Raw genomic sequence first — 12,310 nt, 5'->3', positions numbered from 1 at the left:
CCTTTCGCGTGTGAGGCGAACGTGATAACCACTACACTACGGAAACACCCACAGCGAGACTGTGACTGATTACACCCTGAAATCTACACGTGCCCGGAACTGGCGGGGTTGAGAAACGCCACAAATCCAGAGGCACAAGGGGCTCCCATCAGGGGCCGGCTGAACCGTGTTCAGGTCTTGTGGCCCCATTTCTCTGCCACAGTAGCGCTCGCAGCTCCCGGCACGGCCTAGTACAGTTCACACACGAGGATTCGTGGTTTTGGCGCGTTCGGACCACCACTTTAGAAAGCACGTCCATTTGGAGCTTCCCCAAGAGGCGGGAAGGGCCTCGAGATCAGGGTCAATTCTGCGTGCCCAGCCCTGGCATCGCGCAGCGTCCGACACTCGCTGGGGATTCTGTACACGGATATAGGTCCTGTAACTTTCCCCGCAGTTTTTTTTTTTTTAATTTTTAATTAAGCGAGATATATATTTTTTTAAAGCATCAAGTATTATTTCCATTGCACAAATAATCTATTTGGCAGAGTTGCTCTGAGTACCACAGCAGTATCTTTACTGATACCGTTCTACATGCCCCCTAGGATTCTCTCAAGTAAAATCAATTCCGAAAACCCAGTCTGAGTCCCTGCTCTTAGACTGCGACTCCACGAAGACAGACCTCGAGGTATTCTGGGCGTGGAGCACGCGTGGTGCACAGCTCAGAAAGTGTTAAATGAATCGACAGCACTTGGGGGAAAAAAGAAAACACTTTTTTTTTTCTTTAAGGCAATACATTGACATGGTTCAAAATTCAAAAGACACACAACGACACGTACGGAAAAGTGTCCTTCCTATCCTGGATCCTCAGACTTCCCAGAGAAACTAGTATTCTTCCAGAGATAGACGAGGACGATGATAATAATGGGTAGCTAAACCTTGTATCTCACTTACTATGTGCTAAGCAACATTCTAATAGCTTTGCATTACATTAATTTCACTAAACCCTCTGAGGTAGGTACAACTGCCCTTACTTTATGAGTAAACACAAGACTATAAAGCTATTACATACATTTAACATCCTACCCCCCCCCCCCATTTTTTACAGATATACTCTACACACTATTCAGCACCTTGCTTTTTTCACTTCAGAATACTGTACATTTTGAAGAGGATTCCCTTTTTATATCTAAAGCGTTCCACTGTGTGAATGTGCATGTCATGATTTGCAACCGTTCCTTTACTGATGGTAATTAGGAAAGTTCATCTAAACGATGCGATAGTGACCGACGGCAGTTTCTAAAATGGGTGAGGGGAGGAGGAGGGGGAGGGTCTCCGGTCCCACCTCCACCGCACTTCTACAGGCCCCGCCCCCTAGTCTCGGAGGGACGCTCAGAGCCCTCAAACAACAAAGTCCTTCGCCTAGAAGGGCCGGAAGTACTTCAGGGCGCTCACCAACCGCCGCCCCTCCGCTTCCGGAATCGGCGGTGCGGAGTCCCTGCTGCAGTTCTCCGTGTCCGGTCGGTAGGATGGCGCCGGGCCGATACGGTCATAGCACCGAGAGCAGACGGGCGCCAAGCCCTTCCACCGTCCCCCGAAGTTTATCCCCAGTGGCGGGCGATGGGGGAGGCCGGGCTTTCTGTTTCGTCTGCGTTCCCTGCTCCCTCGCATCACAGAGGCTTGCGCCTCCGTCTTTCTAGGTCTCCCGCCCTGTTCCCGAGTGCCTGTTAGAGCGTCTTCTCACCGTTTCCTGTCACCAGGGGCCCGGGGCGGGTAAGGGTCGGGAGAGGGGTAGAAAGGGATGTAGCGTGAGCGCGGATGGAACTCGCGAGCTTGGGTGGCTCGCAGCACCGGAAGTGTTGGGGGGACGGAAATGAGGGGGCGGAGCCAGGAAGTGAGGAGGGGCGGGGGTTTATGAGGAGGCCAAGGTAGCTTTGGGGTAGATTTGCACTCAGGGCCACCTGAGGGACTTGGCGGTAGCGCTCAGCTGTGTCCCCTCCCCTCTCAGGGACACGGTTGTCGTCTGGGAGTAGGGAACTCTGTGCGGAGGGGTGGGCTGTCGGGAGGACATTTCTCTCGCTGCGCTTGAGGCAAGGTGTGGAGAGGCAGGGCTGGGGGTGGGGCTGGGTCGTCAGGGCGTCTGAGAGTGAAGACCCCCCCCGCCCCCCACCCCCCCCCAACGCCCGTCTACACTGGCTGACTGGACACTAAGATGGCTGCCGTTGCCATGGCACCCAACCCTGTGCAGACCCTTCAGGAGGAGGCGGTGTGCGCCATCTGCCTCGATTACTTCACGGACCCTGTGTCCATCGGCTGCGGGCACAACTTCTGCCGAGTGTGTGTAACCCAACTGTGGGGAGGGGAGGATGAAGAGGACAGGGATGAGTTAGACCGGGAGGAAGAGGAGGAGGACGGAGAGGAGGAGGAAGTGGACGCTGTGGGGGCCAGTGGGGGGTGGGACACCCCAATGCGGGATGAAGACTATGAGGGCGACATGGAGGAGGAAGTTGAGGAGGAAGAGGAGGGTGTGTTCTGGACCAGTGGCATGGGCGGGTCCAACTGGGAAAACATGGACTACGTGTGGGAGGAGGAGGACGAGGAGGAAGACCTGGACTACTACTTGGGGAACGTGGAGGGGGACCTGAGGGGGGAGGATGAGGAGGATGATGAGGAAGTGCTGGAGGAGGACGAGGAAGAGGAGCTAGATCCCATCACCCCACTGCCCCCGCCTCCAGCCCCTCGGAGGTGCTTCACCTGCCCCCAGTGCCGCAAGAGCTTTCCCAGGCGGAGCTTCCGCCCCAACCTGCAGCTGGCCAACATGGTCCAGGTGATTCGGCAGATGCACCCAACCCCCGGTCGAGGGAGCCGTGGGAACGAGCAGGGCATTTGTCCCAAACACCAAGAAGCCCTGAAGCTCTTTTGCGAGGTGGATGAAGAAGCCATCTGTGTGGTGTGCCGAGAATCCAGGAGCCACAAACAGCACAGCGTGGTGCCATTGGAGGAGGTGGTGCAGGAGTACAAGGTGAGAGAAGTAGAAGATGGGAGTTTAGTGGGGGTGGAGAAGAAGTAAGAGGAGCTGGGAAAAGGAAATATGTCTTCCCCCCCCCCCCACTCGAAGAACCTCATGTACTGTTGAGCTGATTCTCCTTACCTAAGCACTTACTGGCACCAGGATGGGTCAGAGTGAGAAGGATCCTGGACACAGACAAAGTAGACACAGTGAAGGAGACCAGGGAAGACTGGCTTCCTCAAAGGAGATCTGGCAAAATTGGTGATGCCATAGCTCTGGGCTTTGTCTTCTGGGGAAAAGCCACTGCTCTTTTACACTCCCACTGTCCCTAAGTAATAGGAATGCAAGTGACAAGCCCCTAGGGCTTTACTACCAGTCTCATTTAACTCTGGGTGACTCTTAAATGTATCCTTGACTAAAACCCCTAGAAATGGAAAGAACTTGGGGCTCAAATAAGAAGGGGCTTTGAGGAGCAGGAATGTAGTATTGACTACTCGTATCACACCCATATGCTGCTCACTTGCTTTCTCAGGGGTTCCCCACCCACTCCAAGATACAGCTTGGTTCTCTCCTTGCATCTGCATCATTCTGGTGTAGTGGCCAGGGCTTCTTACCTTTCCTGGGAATTCAGAAAAAAGGGAGAGGTTTTTAAGTCAGAAGACCTGGCTTTTAGTCTCTGAATGTCTTTGAACTTTAATTTCTTAGTATGTACCCCAGCACTGTACTAAGCACTTTTCATGGACTGTCTCATTTAAAACTCAGAACAACCCTGTGAGTTTGATATGGTTTGTATTTCTGTTTTACAGATTGGGAAACAGAGAGATTTAAGTAATATACACAGGGCCACACAGCTACTAGTGACTGATGGACTTGGTTATGACCACCCCCCGTCCTGGCCTATACTGTTAACAGCATCACCGCCGTTTGGATGTCTGTTGTTTGTTTGACTTTTCTGACATGTGACTTTTCTTCTTGGAGTCTGATTCTAGTTTAGTTAAGATCTTGCCTCCTACTTCTGATCCTGGTTCTTTGGACACAGATAAAGGAGATTTGTGTGTGAGACAACCAGTAGAAATAACATTATTTAGCAAAGGCCCAGATGGGTTTGTAGCAGTGGAACCAGGAGGAGAGGGCAGCTTCTTCTGTGTAGTCTGCACAGAGCTTTTTGTTTTATGACTTGTGTTTTCACACCTTCCCCTGATTCCTACAGTAACGTTATTTAGGTATTATTATCATTACCCCAGTTTTAGAGTGAGCTGTCTAGAGCTTCTCAGCTGTGAGTGATACATACAGCTAACACAGACCTACACCCCTCATGACAAGTAACTATTCCTTGCACACAGTGATTGTCAAACGTGGCTGATTGTCCCAATTATTAGTGGAGGTTTTCAGAAGTACAGTGCGCCCTACCGTTAGAGATTCTGAATCAGTGACAGGGAGAATATCTTTAGAAAGCCCAAGCTAGTATGGGAATCACTGAACTGGTAATACCGCCTGCCTTTTAGGCCCTACATTATTAGGGGAGATTGTGAGCTCCTTCTGTCCTTCCATTTTGTATCCCCTCAGTTTCTAGTTAATTGTACTCGTCACACAATGTGCGGTCACTTTGTTAACTGGATCCCAGGGCGGAATATCCATGGGCATTCCACCCCTTCTCCACCTTCCCCTTGCAGAACTCTTCTGAAGAGCTTCTGAAACTGGATTTTAATTTGTGTTAGCCATAGCTGTTGAATGCCAGGCCAGTAGAGCTGTGCAATTTGGAGAGGCCACATAGACACAAATAATCTGATCAGCAAATGCAAATACATGAGTTTTATTATATCAAACTAATTTGAGTGACTCCCTTTCTAACTTACAGGATATTTTACAGGCAGGTAGTTTCTTTTCAGATACGTACACTAACTAGCATTAGCTTGGCACAGTGTTGTTTTGTAGAGATATTTCCTTATTGAATAGGTAATAATGCACAAATGATGTATAAATAAAGCTTCAAAAAAGTTAAACGTTCTTGAAACTTTCTCTTAAATGGCACTCTATTTGGATTTGTGTGTATGAATTTTTTGTCAACAATTTAGGAAAAATATTAAATGAGAAGTTTATGCATCATGAATTCTGACTTAATAGAGTTGAAATTATTGTGGAGAAAAGTAGACAGTAATAGCAAAAGGCAAAATTTTGTGTAGTTTATGTTATTTTTATGTTATGGATTGATTGTAATTTTATTATGATTTTTTTCTTCGACCAGTTAACCTGTGCAACAACTACCTTTTGTGCTCTGGGACACTCACCTCTTTAGATCAAGGGTCATTATCAGGCTGTCGTTGGCAGCTTAGGCTTGGGTAGGGAATTCTAGATAACATTTAGTACTGATCTTTTGCTCCATGCCAGACACTGTGCTAAGCATAGTGTCTGTGAGGTAGATTCTGTTGTTCCCAGTTCCCTTTTTGAGATGAGGAAACCGGAAGCATGCCTTGCCTCGGGCTGCATTCAGGTTCAGATCAGAGTCTAGGCTTGAGCTCTTCTATGCTGTATTACCCCTCAAGGAAAAGGGAGGGAGAAAGGCAGAAGAAGTAGATGGCATAAAAAAGGAAAGAGCACAAAAGTCGGGCTTACCTCATCCATTCCAGTCTAACAGCCCTTTAAAGCAAAAGATTCTGCTACAGATGATTAGAACACAGAGCTCAAGAGCATATTTGCTGAGAGAGTTAAAACTTTAGGAGGAGAGGGTATTTGTTTTCCATTTAGCAAGTAACTGAGTAGGAGAGAAAGCCAGTGGACGGAGAGAAGCATAGAAATTACAGTAAGTAAAGCAGGGTTCCTGCTGCCATGAGCCTGTGTGTCCTGGGGGCAGCACACTTGTAAATGATTGCAGTGCAGGGGAGTATTGTAAAGGTGTATTCATGTTCCTTGGGATCACAGAGGAAGTTGGGGACCATCAGGGGCATGGTCAGGTAGCTGGGTTTTAAAGGAAGAATGCCTTGGGCTAAGTGTAGAAGGGCAGTCCCAGGCAGAGGGAACAGCATGGATAAAGGTATGGAATTATGCTCAGGAAAAGACAAGTTTTATGTGACTAAAACTAAGAGTCTGTGTTGAGGGGGTGCAGGAGGGGAGGTGTAGGAGGGGAGGCTAGAAATGAAGGAGCAATGAGAGCCTCATATTTTGCAAGTCATGGAGAACCGTTGAAAGATTTTTAGCACAGGCGTAAAATCATCAGAAAAGTATTTAGAGACGAAAATTACGAGGAAGATTGCTTATGAGGGAGAAGGGACTATAGGTAGGAACATTCATATGGAAGGACTTTGTGTGGTGAGGGGCTCAAGCCAGGTTTACTCCAACTCTGAGTGTGGGGCTATGTAGTCATCAGGATCCTACCTTTGTTTTTAATTTTAATTTTAATTTTTTTACTTTTTGGCTGCGCTGCATGGTATGTGGGATCTTAGTTCCCTGACCAGGGATTGAACCCTCGCTCCCTGCAGTGGAAGTGTGGAGTCTTAACTGCTGGACCGCCTGGGAAGTCCCAGGATCCTACTTTCAGAGCAGCACACCCAGGGCTTTGTACATGAGAGCAGGTGGAGGGTTGGAGGCCTTTGTCATCATCTGAAGAGAAGAAAGGGGAGGAAGGGAGTGTGCTGCTCCTTTGATACCTGTGATGGTGATCAGGCTTTGAGCCCCAACCCAAAATGGGAGAATGGGGTATGTGGGCTCTGAGAGCAGGTGCCTCTCGCATCCCAGGCCTCTAATCTTCCTTTCCCCGTTTCCTTAGGCCAAACTGCAGGGGCATGTGGAACCACTGAGGAAGCACTTGGAGGCTGTGCAGAAGATGAAGGCCAAGGAGGAGAGGCGGGTGACAGAGTTGAAGGTGAGTGAATGTCCCTGACAGGGCTCTGTGGTCAGAGCAGGAAAGATGGGCTCTCACAAGGGGTGACCAGATCCGCTGAAGAGGGACAGCCGAGGCCTGGGAGAGAGGTAGACACCTTCCCAGGGTTGTGAGGAGAGAGGGGCCTTAGTGGATCAAGAGGCATGTTTGTTCCTAGGTTCCAAAATGGAGTGGAACAGGTTTAGCTGGAAGAGGGTTGGTGCCTGGCCCAAGGCTGCAGAGCAGGTTTACCACCTGACACCTAACCCAAGAGCTGCTGCCCCATACTGCTGTGCCCACCACACAGGGCAGAAGAGGGCAAGGCAAAATTCAGATACCAGCTATCAGAGAAGCTCCAGGTTCCAGGATAGATGGCAAATGGTGGGCAAAGCAGCCCTGAGCATGAGGGGAGGAATGTTAGCACTGCAGAGACCTAATATCTTCTAGTCCGGTGTTTCTCAGCCTTTTTTTTTATTATTGCTCACCCCTCCCTAAGGAGTATTTTTAGATATTTTCCCCCTAATTCCCACCCCTTACCTCTGCCTCTTTTTGTAAGGCCGGGAGGCACTGGAATGGCCCGGCACTGAGCTTTGGAGACCAAGCCAGGGCATCCTTTCTGTCTGTCCTCTTCCCCCATCCCTCCAATGCCTGCCACCCTGACAGGGTGGCTGAGCCTTGCCACTTCCCAGGGCCCGTGCTCATTCATTGCCACCTACACATTAGGGACTCTTTTGCTGGCAATTGCTAGGCACTGAGTGGTGGAATCTGAGTCTGGGAGTTGGGGAGTTATCTTGCTTCTAGCCAGCTTCCCAAGTTGAGACTTTTGGGCTCCTGGAGTGCAGAGGTGTCAGGATCTGAGTTTCACTGGGACAGAGAGTAAAACTGACTATTTCCTTCACCCACTTGGCCAGCCAGGACTTTCCTCCCCACTCTGGCCTGTTACTCTTTTTCCTAAGAATGTCTCCAGCTTATATCTGGGCGAAAAGTGTGCCCATCATCTGGGATTGTCCACCTCAGGCAGAAGGGGTGGGAATGGGCAGAGGTTTTCTCTCATTACATATCGAAGTTACCTACATAATAATATCCTTGATTTTGCCTCTTGGCCCATAAAGTGTAAAATATTATCTGACCCTTTACAGAAAAAGTTTGCTGACTCCTGATCTAGAAGGATTGGGTGACTTTCCCAAGGTCATTAGTGGTATAGCCAGGACCCTAATTTCATATCTTGATTCCTGAATTTTTTATTCATTTCAAAAACTTCTTACCAGCACCTACTCTGTGGTCGGCACTTTGCCAGGGTCCGAGGACCCTGTGGCAACAGCGCTTACAGAGAAGTGGGTGAAGACAATGTTAAAAGATACTCCACTGTAAATACATTTCAAATTGAGATATATGCCATGAGGAGATACAATGATATTTATGAGGGTGGTCCTGATTTAGATCTGGAAGAGAGATACTTCTCTTAGGAACGTTTAAGCTTAGACCTGAAGAACGAGTCAAGTTAGGTAGCTAGGGTGGAGATAAGTGTTGCAGGCAGTGGTTGGTGAGTTTGGGACCAGTGTGCCAGGAGCATGGAAGTGGTGCCTGCTAAAGCCAGGAGATGGGGAAGGGGACAGGGCCCTTTTTCCATTCAGAATGTAGGGCTCCTTTGCCTTGGATTGAGGGGCAACAGCTGCAAAATTGGAGGTTTATGTTTCTGTGTGTTGAGGTGGTATCCACCATCCCCTTTGCATCATCCCAGAGCCAGATGAAGTCAGAGCTGGCAGCTGTGGCCTCAGAATTTGGGCGGCTGACACGGTTTCTGGCCGAAGAGCAGGCAGGGCTAGAGCGGCGCCTCCGAGAGATGCACGAAGCTCAGCTGGGGCGCGCGGGAGCAGCGGCCAGCCGCCTCTCCGAGCAGGCTGCCCAGCTGAGCCGCCTGCTGGCTGAGGCCCAGGAGCGGAGCCAGCAGGGGGGCCTGCGGCTGCTCCAGGTGAGCAATGGCCCCTTCCCTGTCCACCCTCCAGAACCCTGTGTCTGCTCTGTCAGGCGGTGCTTACCAAACACCTGTCCAGAGCTGCCTCTCCTCTCATTGGGAGGAACCCACAATGATTTAACCTGAAGACCAAAAGGTTTTTGAGGCTGCAGAGTAGTTGATGCCAAATGTGGTGTGTGTGTTGATTATACGCAATGAAAAGAACGAAGATTCAGTTCGTAGAAGGAGGGTTTTAACGAGTTGAGGAAAGAATTTTTGACAGCAACATCCTGAAAAACATGACCAAGTCGTATTGTGAAAATTCTTTTACTGGGGTTGAAAATTCTATTGGGCTCACAGCAGGATGAGTTAAATTAGGCATACGGAGGCATAGGGGTGGTTGAGATGGATGCATGTTTATTGAGGGCCTTGTGTCCTTTTTCTCACTCCCTTGTTCAAGTTCAGTTCTTTCTCTGGCTGGAATCAGATGGGGAGAAGGGAGCCATCCCTGTGCAGCTGACTCTCTCTTTGTCTCTTTCTCCCTCTCCCCCTTTTTGTTTGTTATTCCCAGGACATCAAGGAGACTTTCAATAGGTGTGTTCCCACCCTTTATCCTTTGTGACCCAGTGGCATCTGGTTCCCCATCCCTGCCTCTCTTGGATATCCTGCTCCTCTCCTTCCTTCCCCAGGACCCGAGTTTCTGCCTCCTGGACCCTCTCCTTCCCCTCAGCTTCTGCTCTTCCCTCTGGGAATACCATGGTCCCACCCCCTGCCCGGTCCCCTTCCTCCAGGTGTGAAGAGGTACAGCTGCAGCCTCCGGAGGTCTGGTCCCCTGACCCGTGTCAACCCCATAGCCATGACTTCCTGACAGATGCCATCGTGAGGAAAATGAGCCGGATGTTCTGTCAGGCTGCCCGAGGTAGGGAGGTCATGTGTTTGACCTTCCTTTGCCTTTTTCTTCACGTACCTGAGATTGGGTTCTGAGGGAAGTTGGGCCCTGGGGGAATAGTGGGTGCTGAGATGGAGCAGGATACAGGCAGGCCAAATGGTGGGGGGCTTCAAGCCAAGAGTAGCTTTTGTCCTAGCTCAGGTAGGTGTTGGGGAATAAGAGCTGGGGCCAGAGGGAAAACCTGTCTGGTGTCCTGAAAACAGAGTGGGGAAATAAGGGGAGCCCCTAGGAACTTGAGCCTGGACTCTAGGTTGGGGTGGGGAGCTGAGGACAGCTGGATGGTGGGGAGGGAGAGAGGTGAAGGGAAGGGCAGCAAGAAAAGGCCAAACCTTGGAGTTAGCTGCTAATGGGGAACAGTCGTTCCAGCCTTGGCGTATTTGTCCTCCCTCCTCCCAAGTGGACCTGACGCTGGACCCTGACACGGCTCACCCGGCCCTGATGCTGTCCCCTGACCGCCGGGGGGTCCGCCTGGCAGAGCGGCGGCAGGAGGTTGCTGACCATTCCAAGCGCTTCTCTGCAGACTGCTGCGTGCTGGGGGCCCAGGGCTTCCGCTCTGGCCGGCACTACTGGGAGGTAGAGGTGGGCGGGCGGCGGGGCTGGGCAGTGGGTGCTGCCCGTGAATCAACCCATCATAAGGAGAAGGTGGGCTCTGGGGGGTCCTCTGTGGGCAGCGGTGATGCCAGCTCCTCCTCTCGCCATCACCACCGCCGCCGCCGGCTCCACCTGCCCCAGCAGCCCCTGCTCCAGCGGGAAGTGTGGTGTGTGGGCACCAATGGCAAACGCTACCAGGCACAGAGCTCAACGGAGCAGACACTGCTGAGCCCAAGTGAGAAACCAAGGCGCTTTGGTGTGTACCTGGACTATGAGGCCGGGCGCCTGGGCTTCTACAATGCAGAGACTCTGGCTCATGTGCACACCTTTTCGGCTGCCTTCCTGGGCGAGCGTGTCTTCCCTTTCTTCCGGGTGCTCTCCAAGGGTACCCGTATCAAGCTCTGCCCTTGATCAACCTGCCACCCGCAGGGGCCCCTCTGGTTAGCACTGGGGGGGCGGGTGGTGGTGGAAAGCAGCCCATAAGTTTGGGAGCTCAAAGGCTCCTCTGTTAACTGCGTTGCTTCGTGCTCCTCCTTGACCCCAGGCCCCTGCTTCTCCCTCTAGGAGCCTAATGAACTCCCCTAGCCTCCAGCTCAGTCTTCTCACCTACTCTGTCTGTCCAGCAGGTCTGCATGGGTCCCTGATGAGAACAGCTGCCTGGTCTTCCCTCCCTCCCTCTGCCCAGGGATCTGAGTTTTTGAGTAGGGGATGAGGGGAGATTGTAATCTCATTATAAACTTCCCTTTCCCCATCCCTGTTCAACTTTCATGTCAGTTCTGAGACTGGAGGATTTGGGCAAGACTCATGACAGCCCTCATTCCAATTCCATTTTCTGACGCAAATTTTAGCTAAGGGATTTGGAATCTTTTTTGGGGGAGGCAGGCTGGGAAAAGGGTAGACCTGGATAATAAACAGTCTACTCTCTGGGGGAAGTAGGAAGGATTCTAATTTTCCTTCCATCCCCAATTTCTACCTCCATGGACTGGCCAGAATTTAGCTTCAGTGAGAGATCTGGAATAGTCGACATGATCGAAACTACGTAAATCACATCACCCAATAAATTATTCCTCCCCCACTTCCTTTTTTCCAGCACTTAATCTAGGAGCAAAGCTCCTCCCCTCCCCAAACCCTCAGGTCTTTTCACTGCCAGGCTCCTTTCCCTTTTGTTCAGTGGAGTTCCTTTTGTCAGGTTTCCAGCCTCTCTTCTTGTGCTTAGGTCCCTCCGTTTGGTGAGCCCTGGAGGGGAGCCTGGGGACAGGGATTTGAATCCCTGGGAGGAGAGCCTTGGGCAGAATCTATTTTTCTAGTAACCCTTTGCCTTCTGTCACTTATCAGCTTTTGTCCTCTGCTTTGATGGCTGAGGTCAATTTATGCTCCTGGGGGAAAGGGAAGATGGGTTGTGTTGCGGAAATAAAAAGTTTATTTGCTGCTTTTGTGGAGTCCACTCCTTTAGAAAAGTATAAAGTAAGGAGATGCCACCTAATGGAGGACAGATTAATTGTACCTTCCCTATCAGGCGTGATTCTGTTTCAACAGTCTGAGGTATAAATCTTACCCCCCTCCATTTGAATGCCCTGCCTAGCCTGTTACTGGCAGGCCCCTCAGAATACCTACTTGAAGATCATTTGCCACTTCTTTTCTACCACTGCTATGAGACTTTATACCATACCATGGCCCTCAAGCCCAAGACTCAGGCACACTACATCTCCAAAGTCCTTTTATATGTCATTATATCTAGTTGAAGTCCCACTAAATTGAAGTCAAAGAAAAGACTCATTGCCATTATGAGTTGGAGGATATATGTAAGAGACCTCAATATGCTGCACATTTGTCATTTAGCTGCCACTTGAGGAAAAGCCATCTCTGTGATTGTATTAACACCTCCAGACCATCCCACACTATTTTAAATCTTCAATTATGGAAGGAGTGAAAAGGAGTCATTACACAGCAGCTCTTCTGGTGAGTTGCCTTGCC

The 12,310-nt window shown here is 50.4% G+C and overlaps 1 protein-coding gene across 4 annotated transcripts; it reads left to right on the top strand.

The window, feature by feature from the left end:
* The first annotated feature begins 1,880 nt into the window (after positions 1 to 1,880).
* Positions 1,881 to 11,767, top strand: TRIM41 (tripartite motif containing 41). 4 transcript variants are annotated; one of them, XM_082379313.1, is made up of 6 exons: positions 1,881 to 2,998; positions 6,750 to 6,845; positions 8,551 to 8,814; positions 9,368 to 9,390; positions 9,486 to 9,715; positions 10,143 to 11,767. In XM_082379313.1, the coding sequence occupies exons 1-6, from the start codon at positions 2,189 to 2,191 to the stop codon at positions 10,745 to 10,747; spliced, it is 2,028 nt and encodes a 675-aa protein (XP_082235439.1). In that variant the 5' UTR covers positions 1,881 to 2,188; the 3' UTR covers positions 10,748 to 11,767. The 4 variants fall into 4 exon arrangements, with proteins under 4 accessions (XP_082235439.1, XP_082235441.1, XP_082235440.1 ...); XM_082379315.1 differs by having other exon boundaries at positions 1,883 to 2,998; positions 9,588 to 9,715; XM_082379314.1 differs by having other exon boundaries at positions 1,884 to 2,998; positions 8,584 to 8,814.
* The last annotated feature ends 543 nt before the right edge of the window (positions 11,768 to 12,310 follow it).

The sequence above is a fragment of the Balaenoptera borealis genome (assembly GCF_965194805.1).
Source record: "Balaenoptera borealis genome assembly, chromosome: 2".
Classification (NCBI taxonomy): domain Eukaryota; kingdom Metazoa; phylum Chordata; class Mammalia; order Artiodactyla; family Balaenopteridae; genus Balaenoptera; species Balaenoptera borealis.
This window is presented reverse-complemented; position numbering and strand designations above follow the sequence as displayed.

Excerpts from the sequence above, each read along its gene's own strand:
- TRIM41 (XM_082379313.1), top strand. The coding sequence starts at position 2,189 with ATGGCTGCCGTTGCCATGGCACCCAACCCTGTGCAGACCCTTCAGGAG. Across the intron at positions 6,846-8,550 it reads GGCGGGTGACAGAGTTGAAG|GTGGTATCCACCATCCCCTT; the intron begins GTGAGTGAATGT and ends CTGTGTGTTGAG. Across the intron at positions 9,391-9,485 it reads ATCAAGGAGACTTTCAATAG|GACCCGAGTTTCTGCCTCCT; the intron begins GTGTGTTCCCAC and ends TTCCTTCCCCAG.